Raw genomic sequence first — 17,196 nt, 5'->3', positions numbered from 1 at the left:
CCAATTGACGCACTGTTCATTATTGGACATTCTTATCCCCAGCGCAAACCGCTGGCGTAACTTGCGCATTGACCTCACTAACACGGAAGTCCTGAACATTATCACGCGCGTGTTCAATCATTTGGAATTTTTTCTCGATACCTCGAAGATGTTTTCATTGATAGTTCTCTCACCTGCACGTTCCCCTGCCCTATCTTGGATGGGTGCATATGTATCTGTACACTTCACACCATGGCCACGCTGACGGCGTTCAACCTACGGATCTCGTGGGAATTGGGTATCCGCGAACATTGCTCGTTCTTCAAGCGTATCCGACTCCATTCATTTATTAACCACGTTCATAATTTTTGATCCCACCAATGGAGACTGGTTGTTTGAACGAGACAGTCTCCACTTCCTGCTTCTCCAAAAACTTGCGTTGATAACTGGTTGGAATCTCTACAAGTTTATGGATGCCGATGTAACACCCAAGCACAACAAATGGCTCGATCATCGGTCCCTGTATCACATCGTTCGAGGGAAGAGGATAACGAAGACTCCTACCAGCGGAGCATTTATTTCAAGTAATAAGTTCATAGGTCCATGGACAGAGGTGTCTAGCGAAGACAATGCCATCGGATATCGAGCCCATCTAACTGAAAGGTCTGGTCACCTAAGACCGGGAATATTGCTCAAGCAGTAAGAAAAAAGAGAATGTCAAGTACAATAGAGAGAACGCAGATGATAGTTTACCAGTGCATCATGCGTCATAGAACAGACCTGGTTCAGTAACCGTTTGAAAGGATACAACTTCGGCATCATTGCCGCCTCCTTCAGCCACTTTCTTGGGAGTCGTGGGCAAATCATCCACTTCTATTGTCGATGTCTCAATCCCATCTACTACCGTTAAGGTTGAGAGAGGATCACGCTGTATTCTTTTGCGAGTCGGCAGTGAGCCGAAGGTGATTATAGATTTGAGCTCCAGTGGAGCGGGGGTTGCGGTTTCTTCAGTACTGATGTGGAAGAAGAAAGCGACAACTACACTCAAATTCGCCACAATCAAGCTAACTGAGAACTGGCAAAACAAATGACTTAGTATGCACTGTACTGGAATCACTAACAGAGTTCAGAACCATACCTCAGCTATAGCAGCCAAGACTTCCCTTAGCCCACCGCCGGAATACACGTAGTACCCATGAGCGATGCTGACAACAGTGGTACCAGCAGAAGTTGAAAAAATGGATAGAAGTCGGATCTTTTGAGCCTTGGTGAGTTTGACTTTGTAGATCAGACGGACTGGTGCTATTATTAAGATCATGTCACCGAGCACGTCGGCTGAATGGCGCAAGTTAGATAGTCCATTCCGGTCGTGGTGCACCCAACAGACTCACTGATTATCTGTGTGATGGCAACATTCCTGCCTAGGTCACATTGAGGACGCGGTTGCGTTTTCCAACCAGGCTCTGTTTCACAGGTCCAAAAGATTTGCGCGCCAAGGATCATCCATGCAACCATAAATGCGATGGCGATGAGTACTAGCAATCTCCTTACTAAGCCAGGGAAAGTCAGTCGGACGACCGTGAACAAAATCGAGATCCTGGACGACCTAAAACCGTTCTAAGATGACCCGTGATCCAAAAGAAAGGAATGTTATCTCACCAAACGACCGCATAGAAGCACTGTGCGCCTCTGGAATATTTTCGAGTACACTGTGATGCTGGTTTGTTAAAAGAACGCACATATAATACAACGCCACCCTGGTATCTTGAGGATGTCGAGCTATTGTATGTAGTCCAGAGTCAGCGCAATTCGCTCTGGCAGAAAAGACGACGCCAGCACCGTAGTCATGCAGATACAACCAATTTACTACCAAAAAAATGATATTGAATACCATGGCAAGCGCTGCCCATGTATCGTCTAGCCAGAAACGGCTTTGTCGTACCCGCACGAACAAACGGAAGCAGGTGACCACCGTCGCAACGACGGGGAAGACAATACCAGCAACTGTAGATTAATCAGTGGGCGATCTGAATAGTTCTCAAGGTCGCTACCTGCAGTTTGTTGAATTGTTGGTCCAGTGGATGACATGTTAGCTTGGGAAACGGGGAGACAGGGAGGGACTGTCAGAGTACAACACCATACGTTTTTATCTTTGATACATTTATTTGTATCAAGAGCCGCTTTTTGTCGATTGAACCGCCGCCGAGCGTGTCGGAACTATCAAAGCCGCTCATACTGAACGCATTAGTCGTAGCCCCCTCCCCTGCGATCAGAATCATGATAGAGAATCGATAAATTAAAGTCATACATACTACAGTGCTTGAGAAACGTCTGGGCTACTGGCAACGACATAGTATATTCCGCATGCCAAGAACCGGAACCGTACCTCTGCAGACTTCTGCATCGAGTTTTTGTTGTTCCAGCGTTGCGCACCTTCTGATCTATATCATAAATCACCTTATTGGCCTGCTGTTTGAGCTATCGTGGACACACTATGTCCATTCCGGGTCTCACTCACATGCGTGTCCGCTCAGATGATGGTGAAGTATTAAAAGAGGTGAGGACACAACCACGTCGTGCTTAGTATGCACATTTACAGTTAGACTCTAATGATCCGACTGCCTGCCCCGAGTTTGATTCATTGCTGTGATGCTCCCTCAACGGAACTGAGATCCACTCGGAAGTTGTCAGGAGAGTTTGATTCACGGACTAAGGCTTTCATCGATCGTCTTTGAGAAGCTGTTCTGCGGTGAGTCGGAGTATTACATGGCCAGCACTACGTCTCTGCTCATACCTCCGTACTCTATGGGGTCTTCAAATGTTGCCTGCCTCTATTCTTGGCAAGAGTTTCGGGGAGTTGTTTGTTCACTGCTTGACGTAGCAACTCGAAATTCTGCATGTCGGTACCAATCCTCCCCAGAAGAACAATCTGACATCAGCGAAGGTATTCGTTCAGACGGTGTGGGTACTACTGAGGTGGGTTGCATTTTCGAAGAGTTGAGCCGCGGTTTCACATTCCATCTCAACTTAGGTTCGACCCGTGTCTCACTTCGGTTCGTGAGCGACGATCCTCGGGCTTATCGCTGAAGATCATACGGGAAAATGGTCACTGGGAGTCGGACAAAAAGACCTTCAATTTGCACTCAAATTCCGGGAAAGTTGAAGTCATTGCCACAACGTTGCTGCGTCCGGCTTTCGCCCAGTCTCTTGAGGCCTGCAGTCTATAAAACTTGTATGCGACAAGAGGGCACCATGTTCGTTGGATCGCATAGACGGGGTGCAGGCTCCGGGTGACCCGAGAATTGGCCCACCGGTCACTCACTGTCTTACCTGCGTTTGGACAGTCGCAAGGTCGCCGGTATCCCCGGCCAGCCGATTGATCTCTCTGCAGGCGCCCGTGGCCACTGGCTACCGTGTTACCACCACGTGTCCAGCGGACAGCGGTGGGTAGTCAGCATCAGCATCTCACAACGATCCGTCGACATGTACGAAAAACTATGAGTTGACCAGTTGACGCACGTGGCCCTGATGATTACTAGTCTGGAATGGAAACATTGGGCGCGGTGAGTAAGCACAACACCTTGCACGTTCATGTCAAAGATGAAGGGGCTAAAGCCGCGAAGCGCTCCCCCTTTACACCCAGGATCTTCTCCGGACCGTACTATGGTTGAGTGTATATGAATTTGAGCTTGGCTCGACTATCGCAGTTACCATAATCCATCTTCCTAGGCGCTGACGAAGTACACCTCCACCTCCATGCCATGCGCATCTTGTTGTGGCTATGTTTTCCCAGACCTTTCCGTGGACACAAGGACTTGTTCATTTAGAATGGAGTCTCACGGTTTACCGCAACTGCCAAGGTATCAGAATTTGTGCGACGAACGCAGGTGGCATGGCTAGTAGTGACTGCGAATCCCTTACTCGCCACATGCGCCGTGTTTTCTATGATGCACATCAGAGGGAAGTTGTTTACGTGGAAGAGGATAGGCTCACGGACAACCCGTGATATGTGTGAACCTGACAAGAGAACAGAATTGTCGGGCGCTTCGACGGTGCTGTTAGTTTCCACTATATACTCTCTGGTTTCGCGCGAATGATGGGCGATATGCTGTGAGATCGCGGTCTGACATTGCCAGGAGCTGAGACAATTTAAACTTTCTTGGGACGAGATGGAATGCTTGGATCCCGGTACATTGGTGACTTGGCTCATACGTAGGAAATAGGAAGGGGCGACAGACATATGGAGGTAGTTGTAAAGCTGCTGGACCTGCAGAGCGACTTGCACTGTTCTAGCCGTGGAACCGTAGAACAAGGTCAGCACGCACTGGCATGAGCTAAGGCGAAACTGATAATGAACACCACCCATGATTTGGCGTGTGGCATCTAAAGACCTATGTATCCCCCCTTTCGTCTGTTCTTCAAGTTTGTCCCCATACCCCGCATTCGACTCGTTCTCCATTTCTACGGGCGCCGTCGCAATTCCTCTTTCGTGTCATAAGCTAGTCCTGGCGTCATCCTTGACCTTGTCGGTGCACATTAGCCTACGCTGATTTGGGACACATAAGATCCATAAGCGTGATTTAAACGGTACAACTCGTGAACGCTGCGTACCACCACCGGTCAGGTATTGCATTGCCACTGTGGGCCTTCCCGCGATACGGAAGATGATGGATGAGAGCCTGGTCTTTAACGCGGAGTGAAGGAGCAGGGCACGGCGGCCCATCAGCACAACCCTGTTCAACGTTTTCTATCTCCTCCCATACGGGACCTGGTCTCCATGTTGACCTTCCCGTGGAGAAATTCTCGCCGGTCGCGGATGGTATGCTATCGTATCCGCATCGTCTGCACGGAGAAGTGACCCTGCGAAGGGTGTCAGCATTGAAATGATTACTCTGAGCTTGTAAGTACGCACTACTTGTAGCGTGTTCTTGCCAAGATGTGCATGAGGTATGACTTCGTCCAAGGAGTGATGCAGAGGTATGGTGACGCCCGCCATTGTATGCATTGATGGTGTAGTAGAAAAATAAGTCGGCGGGCGAGTCGATCGTTTAGACCAAGCGTATTCTCGTTGTTGATGTGGTGGTGCGACGGCTGACGGCAATGGAACTAGCGGGACTGGCAAGTCGAAGAGCTGAGAAACACCTTCCTGTTTGGGATAGCTGCATGTCGGTTTTATCTTTGCACGCACCCAGCGACCAGGCATGGGTACTAAGTCGAAGAAAAGAGCTGCTCCAGCTCCTACGGTAAAGTAGTCGCCTCAATGTCTGGCTACCCGTTTTTATAGCGCATTTGTTTTGTAGCATTCATCGAAGAAACAAAAACTGCAGCAACCGAGCCGGCCTTCCAAGTCGGCCCAGACGAAAAATAAGTCTCAAGAGAAAGGAAAAGAGAAGGCCTTCGAAAGAGATGTGATAGCGATACCCAATGCCGCTGATGCAGATACCGGGGACAGTGACGTTTCCGATGCAGATGCCGCTCTTGTACAGGAATTTGGTGGTGCCATCGATTTTTTGCGTTCGTTGGATCACAAAGCTATTGCAAGGTGCGCAGTTCCGTGGAAGTTTCTTTACTTGACCTTATTTCTTATTTATTCCTTTGTCAGGAGCAAAAAGGAAACGGAACGGCTGCATCAGTTACACAAGCCCGTTCGTAAATCTAGAGATGACGATCTACCACCCATAGTATCCGATGACGACGATGCTGGGGATTCTTCGAGCTCCGTAGTTGATGACATTGATTCAGACGAAGAGGAATCTGAGGGCGAGCGCCAGAGTTTCCAAGGGTTCACTTCCGATTCGGACGTCGAGATGCCCTACGAACGTGTGCCAAGAAAACGCGACGCCTCCGTTGAATCAGATCGCCCACGACAGATACAGGGATTACCTATCAAACTCGCAGACGGCCGAATACAAGCAACCGGAAAGATGACCGTGGCCCCGATATTATCAGAAAGCGAGGACGACGAAGACAATGATGAGGTTTCTGCCAACGTTCCTACAGACGAAGCAGGTAAACGTGTCGAAGATGTGGCTACCGGTGCACGTTTTGGTCGACCTGCTGTGGTAGATGTGGTGGGCAACAAATCGCGTGCAGCCCGAATACACGGAGCGAAAGAGCAGATTGCTAGCATATGTCAGGAAATCATCGCTGACCCGGAAAACAGCGTGAGTTCGGTTTTAGTCTTGCTACCCATTTTCCCCCATCTCATACTCCTCTAGCTAGGGCTTCTTCGTCGGTTGCACACTTTCTCGATCGAGAAAATCACATCTCCAGCGCACCCTGAACCTGTTGCGAACGACGCCATGATCCGAAAATTGGCGATGCTCTCCCAGTTGGCCGTATTTAAAGACATCATACCTGGTTACCGCATACGTGCGCTGACAGAAAAGGAGAAAGCGGAGAAAGTCAGCCAAATGGTTGCTCATACGCGTGAATGGGAGCAAGGACTCCTTGTCGTCTATCAGACTTATCTCCGCACTCTGGATAATGCACTGAAGGGTAAGATGACATGCCTCCTGAACGACTCGTTCCCACCCCACTCATCTCAATTAAGCCAAGGACGAGCTGACTGATATCGCACTCAAGTGCATGTGTACTCTGGCCACGGAGGTTACCCACTTCAACTTCCGTGCGAACCTCATGTCGTGTATCGTGGCTCGGCTAAGCAAGAAAAGTTGGGATGAGGTAGGCCGTTCTCCGCGAGCCGTCCGCGGATCCCTGACACGGGTGCATCACTCTAGTCGTCCGACCTTTGTCTCAATACTCTGATCAGCATCTTCCGAAATGACTTGACCGGCGTGCCATCGCTAGAGATTGTCCAGTTGTTGAATAGGATGATTAAGGAGCGGCATTTCAAGGTCCACCCTGAAGTCCTCAGTTGTCTCTTGCACTTGCGACTGAAGAGCGAGCTGAATGTGCGAGCATCAGATACGAAGGTCGACACTGAAAGGCCTAAGAAACATTCCCAAGGGAGAGCTGCGAGCCGCCGTGCCAAAGGCAAACCCACTGACCAACCTCATTTGAGCAAGAAGGCAAAGAAGGCGTTTAAGGAAAGGAAGGAAATAGAGAAGGAAGTACGTGAAGCAGAAGCGGAGGTCGATAAGGAGGAACGGGCAAGGACGGTACGTGATTGGACGGGGTCGATATCTATGGCATCTGACATCCTTTGATTTAAAGCATACCGAAACTCTCAAGCTCTTGTTCATGTTGTACTTCCGCATCCTCAAGAATCCTCATCCGACACCTCTACTTCCTGCGGCCCTGAGGGGTATTTCCAAGTTCGCACACCTTGTCAATGTCGATTTCTTCAAAGACCTAATGCAGGTTCTGCGGGGGCTTATCGTCCGAGAATCCACAGGTGAAGGCGATTCCGAGTCTCCGGACTGGGATACCGCAGATAATGCGGCAGATATCCTGAATCGATTGCTCTGTATTGTGACCGCCTTCGAGCTCCTTTCAGGTCAAGGTTCGTGTAATCTTGCGGATCTCTCATACTTGTGACTTCAACTTCAGGACACAGGTGAAGCCTTGAACATCGACCTCAGTGATTTTGTCAAACACCTATATGCGATAATACTCCCCGTCAGCTTGCTACCGCAGATCGATGCCCCTCCACCGACCAAATTCGCTTCGAATTTCCGAATATCGAAGCCAGAAAGTATCGCCGACATGCTCTTTAGGGCTCTAAACATCGTTTTCTCCCCACGTTCATCCGGAGGCACAGTTATTCCCTGGCGCTCCGCCGCTTTTGCCAAACGCCTGCTAATCGCATCGATCAATTGGCCACCGAATGTAACGTTACGCGCTCTGGAATTTATCGAAGCGCTCGTTGCCAAAGATCCAAAACTGGAAGCGCTCCTGTCAACCGAGGATCGGAGCACGGACGGCGTCTACCTTCCGCAGGTTGATGATCCGCAGCTTAGTCGACCGTTCGGGACGTCGTTTTTTGAGCTTTTACTGCTTCAGCAATGCCATTATGACTCGGGAGTACGGGAGGCTGCCCAGAGGCTTTCTAGGTGCACGAACAGATGATGTCTACGTATTGGTCCCTAGAAAATGGAGATTTTGTGCCGCAGTGCGTCCCCCACGCCGATTCACTAGGTAGGTACAGACTTTTGCGCCAAGGGTGTTTCTTGAATTATGAAGCACGCAGTATCAAATACTGATTGGTGAGTCCTTGAGTGCCCTTCCAAGACCAATGTCGTCGTCAAATGGCGCGATCGTCTCCATACGCGCAGCTGTGTAGCGAGTGACTTCACTTGTCCTCTATGGTAAGATCAGTACCCCGCCTCTCAAGAAATCTCACGTCCCGTCTGCATTTCCTTGACTAGCTTTTTCTCCTGCTCGCCATTCAATTAGTCGATGCGCATTGGAAGATCTCATCGGACGCGCACCTCATTATTGATATACTCTTTCAGTCTCTTGTTTTTTGACCGGACAGCTAATTTCGCCACCGGACGGTTCAGTCTGATTGAAAGAGTGAGACCTAAGCAATTGGAATGCTCTGGCCGTTTGCTCCACACATCTCGAGGTATGCGCATTCCTGGTGCAACTAAGGTGAATGCAAGGCAGCGCGCGAAGTGCATACGGTGAGTCCCAGCGTGAGATGAGCACACATTGATGGCAGACGCCACATTATTCGAACGACTGCGACTGGGCGGGAGCTTCGATGGGCAGGAAGCAATCACTAGGGTAAGCTGCACAATGTGCCTCTAGGACTACGTATATTTCTCGTCGGAGAACACTACATAGTGACTATGCACCCATGGTAATCGGGATCTTCGATGATCTCGACGTCTTTTCCAGACTGCGGTGCTTTATATCCCTGTGGAACACCGTGGCAATGGTGGAGCGGCCCTGTCCCGTTTCAGTTCATTAGAGAAGATCAGATCAGTTGCTTTATGTAGTATGAGATTCTCTGCGATTTACATGCGATCGTTCACCGGCTTCCACCGGCGTTATAGTAATTTCACCGTGGATTGGGTATACCAACCACCAGGAGGAAGACTGGACTGCCGTTCTTAGAGGTGACGCGTATATAAAAGGGGGACGCGTCTCTCCCGCAAAGAGTAGCGCCCCTTTCCTTCCTCCTCATACCATCGGCGATGAACATGACTGTGGACTTTGTCAGGATGAACATGAAGATCATGTACTTCGTGGCGAAGTCAATTGTCAGTGCATGCGATGGGGCACTTTGCATCCGAACGCACCCGCCGTCCACACCAGCTGACGTGCCGACGTGATTCTCTGTCCAAACGACATGATACAGCTTCTCATTGATGCTTGTCGTAACTTCACCGTTCACCCTCAGGTGCCAGTCACCGGATCTCGCTGGCTTTGTCCATTTAGCACGCATATAGGCGAGGAATGCGATCCCAGAAAACTGATCGGCCTCCGGAGCTCATCTAGTTCTTCGATCCAAAGCGTACTTACTTACCGAATGAGTGTGACTGAATACTGACCGCACCCCTCCTCCTCCTCCGACGGCTTAACGTCCACGTCTATCCATTATTTGCCATGATTCATGCGGTCCGCGTGTACATCCTGGTAAACGGCTTCCAGACAAGGGTGCGCCACGATCCGTCCCGCCTGCACGCTACGCCACCACACGTGGTGCTCGAGCCCAAGTGCCGCGTCAACCTGATCCACGAACGTATGACGCGGTGCGCCGATATCTCATGTGATGCTTTTAGAAGGGAAAGTCGTCGTCTGACAAGTTCTCTTGACTCTTCCGGTCGGGCGATTTTATCTCATCTGCTCCCACATGCCTCACTGTATTGTAGTATGTCCCTGATGCAGGTACGTCATATATCGTTAAATCCCGTTACTCTCCCTTCATAATCAAATACTCGCTGAGCGCATTCTTAAGCCGCCCAATCCAATCACCGGGCTGGCATAAGCATTGTGCGCACGCCTAGTGATGGCGATACGGCAATGAAGGCTTGGTCAGTCAAACGACAAACTAATGTTCTCCCCAGCCACGTCACCTTCCAACAGACGCATACGTCGATTCCCTTCTTCCCCTACCACATGTAACTTACCTTCGTATTTCCACATGCACGCTGCAGTCTCACACCAGTACCGTACGTTTCAGTTCATCTTTCCAATTGCATTTCCGTGCAGTCGGATAGTGCGGGGCCCTGTTCGCGATGAGGTCAATTGTGACTCTCACCCAATTACATCAATTATTTGGTTCGATGAGTAACGTAGTCTACTGTTAACACAGCTAATTTTTTAACTAACGATAACAATATAACAGCAATATCATAGAGAATAAAGAAAATCTGGCGTCTCACGGCACCTGGACCGGGCCAGTTTCTGTAGCGGAGTTATCGTCCTCTACCGTGTAACCCTGTGGAAAGCGACTGTGCGCCACCCGGGGAGTAGCAACACGCACTGACTGTGGAGCGTGCGAAGGTCTACCAGGCATCAACCTTGGACGAGTAAAAGCATACAAGATCACGTTGAACAGACCGCATGATGCGAACAGCGTGGATGTGAAAGCTGTCGCTGCAAACGGAACGTCATGACCGCTGAATTGAGAAAAACGAGCCACTGATTGAGGTAACACCTATCACTCGTTCAGTATAATCATATCAAAGACACCGAAGACCACTCACCTGTACAGTGTACAAGATGGGGTAACTGTAAAGTGGTTCAACAGAAGCCATCAATCGTAGACTAGGAGCCACTTACGAGAGCATTTGAATTGCTCTGACACTTTCTGCAGTCGTGTCTACTTCATACGGAATTATTCCCCTGTCCTGCTTTCTCCTCCACCGAAATCTGTGTCCATCCACAAGAACTAGTCGTGTGATAACAAGTGCAAGGAGCAGGTATGAGATGGTGTTTACTACCCCAGACACCCACAACCATATATAAACGAGGCCAACCTGCGTCATGATACTTCCGTCAACGAAGCACCCTGAACAGCAGTGTGAATTCAGGTTATCAAAGGTAAAACCGAACTATAAACACTTACAATAGCCACTAGAACCGTAAATGTTGTGTTGAACCACAATTGGCGGCACGACTACGAGAAGAAGGATTACCAACCAAATGATCGCCAATACAGGGAGCGCAAATTTTGGTGGGGGCGTCCACTGTAGCACCAATACTTGCAGCACGTGCACAGCAACGGCCTATCTCGAATCACTATTTCATTACCACGACAATTGACGTAAGTGGCGTACCATTGTACTGATAAGGCAATTCTGTGAGCATGCGAAGGGGGTTTCTTTTCAATTTCGATACGCACCTGAGACCAACCCCAACATTACCTACTTGAAGCAAGAAACCTGCGTGCCATGAGAGACGAGTGTTTAGTAAAGTAAAAGCGGAAATACCTTGAACGGTGCAAACGGTACTAGGGTATAGCATCTGACGGTTAAATGAGTGCGAGGCATTACAAACACGTTGAAGGCCCACCGCCTCTACAATCCACTTGATGTTGAGCAATTCACCTGCACATCGTCAGTCAGTAACAGGAACCACGTGGTAGTACGTACTGACCAATAGATAAGATAAGGTGAGATATCATCATATTGAGAAAATAATAGTGTATATGCGTGTCGGTGGACCACCGCCGCAAAGCATTTCGCCTCAAGGTGACTGCGCTATACTGCAAAAATCAGTTGGCGGACGACGCTGAAGGGGGGAAAAAAACTCACCGCAATGTACAACAGCAGACCGCCGACGGCGAGCGCTGATGCAGCAGACGCCACGCACATGATGACCATGCCCACCCTGACCCCGAAATCGAACTGCTCACTCATCGCCGGTGTGTTGAAGAAAAACGAGGAGACATCTGCCCATGGCGAGAGTTGGATTATTTAAATGATTTCACAACTCGAGGGCGTTTATGAACCGTATTCTTATTCTTCCATATTGGTGTGCTGTGAGCTGAAGTCGCTCCTGCCAGTGGCGATGCTAGCGTGTGCAAATGGGCACATGGCCAAGCTGACCACAGGGCAGTGTGAGAGCAGAAAGTTAACAAGGTTGAAAATGTCGTCTCAGAACTTTGAAATGCTCACATGTGTAGCTTGCTAATGAATGAGTATTGACACTCCTGACCAAGGTCTTGGAGATGGTTCCTCCCATCAAGGCCACTTCACGGCGACGACCACTGCTCTCCTGCCAGCCACAGGATGGGTGCCGGGACGGCCCAGTTGGACATCTGCCAAACCTAAAGCCACGTTTGCGCTTCGAGAAGAATGAGAAAACTACTGCTACTACTGGCGGCCGTACCTCAGAAGCGTGAAACTATGAAAGCCGGACAATCGCGCTTCGGCAGACCAGTGATTTTGTGCCGATGTTGGACGTGCAGCACGTTTTTCGAAGTTTCGACAGCAGAGGGACACCGCACACTGCGGTGGTGCGGTCATCAGTATGGAAAGCCAGACAATCGCGCTTCGGCAGACCAGTGATTTTCGTGCGGATGCTGGACGTGCAACACGTTTTTCGAAGTTTCGCCGCAGAGGGACACCGCACACTGCGGTGGTGCGGCCATCAGTATGGAAAGCCAGACAATCGCGCTTCGGCAGGCCAGTCATTTTTCGTGGCGATGCTGGACGTGCAGCACGTTTTTCGAAGTTTCGACAGCGGTGGGACACCGGACACTGCGGTGGTGCAGTTGTCAGTATGGAAAGCCAGACAATCGCGCTTCGGCAGGACAGTCATTTTCGTGCCGGTGCCGGACGTGCAGCATGTTTTGCAGATGAGTCTGATGTGCAGTAGAACAGATGACGGACTCGCAGTACTGCAGATGTCGGATGTATGGTAGTACGAATGACAGACATGCAGATGTTGGACCGTCAGACATTTGCACTACCGTGTGACTGTGTGACTGACGACTGCACTAACGCAGTGTCTGGTGTCCCTCTGCTGTCGATACTTCGAAAAACGTGGTGCACATGTGGCAGGTGCCCAAATTTAATTGTCCAAAATAAGACCTGCCGAAGCGCGATTGTCCAGCGTTCCATATAAAACAAGCGCGGGACGGATGGATGGATACAGATAAGGAAGGTAATGCAGATGTAAAGCGAGGAAAATGAAGCCTATGCGAAAAAATTGCCATTATTAGTTGTGAGGATGTCTGCACTGACCTGGTCAACTCGCTTTTTAGGTGGTGCGTGTACATGTACATACGTGTGTGTGCATGGAGCGGGGTTTGCAGGCCAACTTACTTCTTCCAGAAGGCGAGACCGCCACATCTGCATAGACTTCAGCATGGGAAAGTCGGTCACCTGGTCCGATCAGGACAGGTGGCAGTTCGAAGAAGCAGACGGTGGGAAAAAGTTGAGGCCGGGCAATTTGTTAGATGCCACCGGACCGTCACTGCGAAGCTGTCCCCTGCATTTGCGAAAACGATGGCGGACATTATCCAATGGCGATACGTTCCCCTTCCTTGCAGTCAAGAACTAACGAGAAAGGTGAGGACATCTCGACACCGAGAATGAGTTGCTCCCGTTCCGGCGGTAACATAGTCGGCCCGTTGTCATTTTTTTAACACGCAGCATTCATCGAAGAAACATGTGCAACTGAACCGGCCCGTCAAGTGAGCCCAAACGAAGAACAAATCCCAGAAGAAAGAAAGAGGAAAGCAAAATACTTCTGGAAGAGATCCCCAAGAATCCCCATCTGGCACCTCTACTTTCTGCTGCCCCAAGGAGCATTTCCAAGTTCGCGCATCTTGTCAACGTTGACTTCTTCAAAGACCTAATGCAGGTTCTGCGAGAACTCATCATCCAATAATCCATAGGCGAAGACAATTCTGAGTCTCTGGACTGGGACATCACAGACAATGCGGCCAACATCCTCAATCGACTACTTTGTATTGTGACCGCTTTCGCGCTCCTTCTGAGTGAAGGTTCGTGTCGTCTTTTAGTCCTCCCATACCTACGACTTTGGTATTGGCACTTAGGGGAAGCGTTGGACATCGACCTCAGCGATTTCATCGATCATTTATATGCTTTTAGTATACTCCCCGTCAGCTAGTTACCATAGATTGACATACCTCGGCCGACCAAATTTGCCCCGAATTTTCGAATATAGAAGGCAGAGAGTGTTGCCGACACGCTCTTCCGGCCTCCAAACGTCGTTTCCTCTCTACGTTCATCTGGGGGCATAGTCGTCCCCTGGCGCTCCGTCGCTTTGCCGAACGCTTGCTAATCGCATCGATCAATCTGCCACTGAACGTAACCTTACGCACTCTGGAATTCATCGAAGTGCTTGTTGCCAAAGATCCAAAGCTGGCAGCGCCCCCGTGAACCGAGGATCGGGGCGTGGATGTATTGATCCTTAGCCAATGGAAATTTGTGCTGCAGTGCGTCCCCCCACCGATTCACTAGGTAGGTACAGACTTTTGCGCCAAGGGTGCTTGTTGGACTATAAAGCGCGCGGTATCTCTGCCCTTGCAAGACTAATGTCGTCGTCATTTGGCACGATCGCCTCTATATGCGCAGCTGTATAGCGAGTGACTTCACTTGTCTGCTGTGGTAACATGGGTACCCTGCCTCTCAAGAACCCTCACTTCGTGTCTGCATTTCCGTACTAGCTTTTTCCTTTGTCTCCTGCTCGCCATTCAACCAGTTGAAGCGCACTGGAAAATCTTGTCGGGCGTGCACATCACTATTGATATACTCCTGCAGTCTCCTGTTTCTTTGACCCGGACAGCTAATTTCGCCACTGGATGGTTCAGTCTGACCATTATTTGCCACGACTCGTGCGGTCCGCGTGTACATCCTGGTAAATGGCTGCCAGGCAAAGGGAGGCCACGGTCCATCTCACCTGCACGCGACGTCGCTACAGGTAGTGGTTGGAGCTCAAGTGCCGCGTGAGCCTACTCACGAGCGTTTGACACAGTGCGCCGATCTCTCATGTGCGGTTTTAGCGGGGGAAGTCCTCGTCGTCTAGCAAGTCATCTCATCTTGACTCTTGCGGTTATGCGATTTTGTCTCATCCGCTCTCGCACGCTTCACCGTATTGTGGTGCGTTCCTGCCGGAGGTACATTATAGTTCCTTTCTGTATCGTGAAGTCCCGTTACTCACCCTCAGAAGAGTGGCAAAAATCCTCACTCTCCCGCCGTAATCGTGTACTCACGGACGCGCATTATCAAGCCATCCGATCTAATAACTAAGCGCGCCTAGTATGTAATGGTGATATGGTGGTGAAGACCTGGACAGTCAAATGGCAAACGAATGACCTCCCCAACTATGTCACCTTCCAACTGACGCGTATGTCGATTCCCTACTTCGCCCGTCACACACAGCTTACCATCGTATATGTATGTTCTGCTTTAGGTCTTTGTAGAGCGTCTCCACACGTATCCCACGCAGAATTTGCTCACTGAGTGGCAACGTGCACTCCGAGATGGACCCAACAGTAAATCTCATGTCCTATGGTCAGCATGTGCAGTCGCAGCATTAAATCGATTACTGACATTCCATCAGACTCCTCACAGGATCACAGTCTTCGATGCCATACCAAAGTCCTCCAGCGCTCCTGGACGCATGGGATAGAGGGAGTGTTAGGTGATGGCGGTTTGGTCATGAGAGTGATGCAGCAATTGTTTGTGGAAGATGCGTCCAGTTGGAACAATCAATGTGCACGGAAGTGGATGAATATCTAGGCAAGCTTCTTGCATAGCTCTGACATTGGCAATGTTTCACTCTAGCGAGATGGCTGGTTGCAATTAGTGTTTTTCTCTTCGTGGCTTCAAGTCCCAGGCTGGGCCAATCCGGGCCCTTAGGGTCGGCTTGTGGGGGCTCGGGCCCAGGGTCCGGCGATCGCTGTCTTCGATGTTATAGATCTTTGTGATGACGCGCAGATTCTCGTTCCTGCTTCCCACATTCAGGCCCCAATTCGTCATCCAAAGGTGTGTCTGGGTCTCAGACACATTCACACTCTCAGGTACCGTACTTCCATCCACCCAAGACAACAAGCCCATACCACCGGGAAGGGTGGATGAGTAACACCCTGGACCATTGGTTAATCAATGTTGCAACCCTTTTCCTCAACTTCCACACATTTGCGATAGTGTGCTGCTCTATTCGCAATGAGGTCAATCGTGACCTTCACCAAGTTACACCAATTATTTGGCTTGTACTCAAAGGGAGTAATGGCTAACGAATATAATAGCAGTATGATAAATAGCTTTATTCATGCAGATGGAGACTGAAGAAAATCTGGCGTCTTACGGCACATGGGCCGGGCCAGTTTCTGTAACAAAGCTATTGTCCTCCACCGGGTAGCCATGTGGAAAGCGACTGTACGCCGCCTGGGCAGTAGCCACACGCACTGCTTGTGGAGCGTGCGAAGGTCTACTAGGCATCAACCTTGGACGAGTCAAAGCATACAAGATCACGTTGAACAGACCGCATGATGCGAACAGCGTGGATGTGAAAGCTATCGCTGCAAACGGAACGTCATGACCGCTGAATTGAAAGAAACGAGCCACTGATTGAGGTAACACCTATCACTCATTCGGTACAATCATATCAAAGACACTGAAGATCACTCGCCTGTACAATGTACAAGATGGGGTAACTGTAAAGTGGTTCGTACAGAAGCCATCAATCGTAGACTAGGAGTCACTTACGAGACCATTTGAATTGCTCTGACATTTTCTGCAGACATGTCTACTTCATACGGAATTATTCTCGTGTCCTGCTTTCTCCTCCACCGAAATCTGTGTCCATCCACAAGGACTAGTCGCGTGATAACGAGTGCAAGGAGCAGGTATGAGATGATGTTTACTACCCCAGACACCCACAACCATATGAAAACGAGGCCAACCTTCGTCATGATACTTCCGTCGACGGAGCACCCTGAAAAGCGGTGTGAATTCAGGTTCGAAGGTAAAATTGCACCATAAACACTTACAATGGCCACTAGAACCATAAATGTTGCGTTGAACCATAATGGGCGGCACGACCACCAGAAGAAGGATGAGCAGCCAAATTATTGCCAGCACAAGGAGAGCAAATTTTGGTGGAGATCTCCTCTGTAGCACCAATACTTGCAGCACGTGCACAGCAACGGCCTATCTCGAATCACTATTTCATTACCACGACAATTGATGTAAGTGGCGTACCATTGTACTGATAAGGCAATTCTGTGAGCATGCGAAGGGGGTTTCTTTTCGACTTCGATACGCACCTGAGACCAACCCCAACATCACCCACTTGAAGCAAGAAACCTGCATGCCATGAAAGACG

General features: G+C 49.8%; 4 protein-coding genes across 4 annotated transcripts; 1 reads left to right on the top strand and 3 right to left on the bottom strand.

Moving 5' to 3' along the window:
• Positions 1-739: 739 nt before the first annotated feature.
• On the bottom strand, positions 740-1,984 carry F5J12DRAFT_728914 (uncharacterized protein; the record flags this gene model as incomplete). The annotated part of the gene is made up of 4 exons (XM_051741923.1): positions 740-1,054; positions 1,118-1,314; positions 1,371-1,596; positions 1,811-1,984. Coding segments are annotated over 4 exons (912 nt in total), but the record flags the coding sequence as incomplete, so codon positions are not given.
• Positions 1,985-5,180: 3,196 nt separating this feature from the next.
• Positions 5,181-8,010, top strand: F5J12DRAFT_898835 (nucleolar complex-associated protein-domain-containing protein; the record flags this gene model as incomplete). Its single annotated transcript, XM_051748136.1, has 8 exons — positions 5,181-5,222; positions 5,280-5,521; positions 5,582-6,143; positions 6,198-6,477; positions 6,533-6,663; positions 6,720-7,100; positions 7,156-7,444; positions 7,499-8,010. 8 exons carry the CDS (start codon positions 5,181-5,183, stop codon positions 8,008-8,010), a joined length of 2,439 nt encoding a protein of 812 aa, XP_051594406.1.
• Positions 8,011-10,226: 2,216 nt separating this feature from the next.
• Positions 10,227-11,860, bottom strand: F5J12DRAFT_578967 (uncharacterized protein). Its single transcript, XM_051740150.1, has 10 exons — positions 11,649-11,860; positions 11,491-11,599; positions 11,407-11,441; positions 11,325-11,358; positions 11,237-11,276; positions 11,172-11,178; positions 10,961-11,120; positions 10,675-10,903; positions 10,599-10,623; positions 10,227-10,549 (listed from the first exon to the last, which is right to left on the bottom strand). The coding sequence occupies exons 1-10, from the start codon at positions 11,751-11,753 to the stop codon at positions 10,271-10,273; spliced, it is 1,023 nt and encodes a 340-aa protein (XP_051594405.1). The 5' UTR covers positions 11,754-11,860; the 3' UTR covers positions 10,227-10,270.
• A 4,286-nt stretch (positions 11,861-16,146) lies between these two features.
• F5J12DRAFT_868732 (uncharacterized protein) lies at positions 16,147-17,160 on the bottom strand. The gene is made up of 5 exons (XM_051747089.1): positions 17,073-17,160; positions 16,862-17,021; positions 16,578-16,806; positions 16,501-16,525; positions 16,147-16,451 (listed from the first exon to the last, which is right to left on the bottom strand). The coding sequence occupies exons 1-5, from the start codon at positions 17,073-17,075 to the stop codon at positions 16,173-16,175; spliced, it is 696 nt and encodes a 231-aa protein (XP_051594404.1). The 5' UTR covers positions 17,076-17,160; the 3' UTR covers positions 16,147-16,172.
• Between the last annotated feature and the right edge of the window lie 36 nt (positions 17,161-17,196).

The sequence above is a fragment of the Pisolithus orientalis genome (assembly GCF_024613125.1).
Source record: "Pisolithus orientalis strain OTSU chromosome Unknown F5J12scaffold_98, whole genome shotgun sequence".
Taxonomy (NCBI): domain Eukaryota; kingdom Fungi; phylum Basidiomycota; class Agaricomycetes; order Boletales; family Pisolithaceae; genus Pisolithus; species Pisolithus orientalis.
This window is presented reverse-complemented; position numbering and strand designations above follow the sequence as displayed.

Excerpts from the sequence above, each read along its gene's own strand:
- F5J12DRAFT_868732 (XM_051747089.1), bottom strand. Across the intron at positions 16,807-16,861 it reads TTATGGTTCTAGTGGCCATT|GGTGCTCCGTCGACGGAAGT; the intron begins GTAAGTGTTTAT and ends ACCGCTTTTCAG. Across the intron at positions 16,452-16,500 it reads CCATCTTGTACATTGTACAG|GTGTTACCTCAATCAGTGGC; the intron begins GCGAGTGATCTT and ends AATGAGTGATAG.
- F5J12DRAFT_578967 (XM_051740150.1), bottom strand. The coding sequence starts at position 11,753 with ATGAGTGAGCAGTTCGATTTCGGGGTCAGGGTGGGCATGGTCATCATG. Across the intron at positions 11,277-11,324 it reads TACCGTTTGCACCGTTCAAG|GTTTCTTGCTTCAAGTAGGT; the intron begins GTATTTCCGCTT and ends CATGGCACGCAG. Across the intron at positions 10,624-10,674 it reads AGAGCAATTCAAATGCTCTC|TTACCCCATCTTGTACACTG; the intron begins GTAAGTGGCTCC and ends ACCACTTTACAG.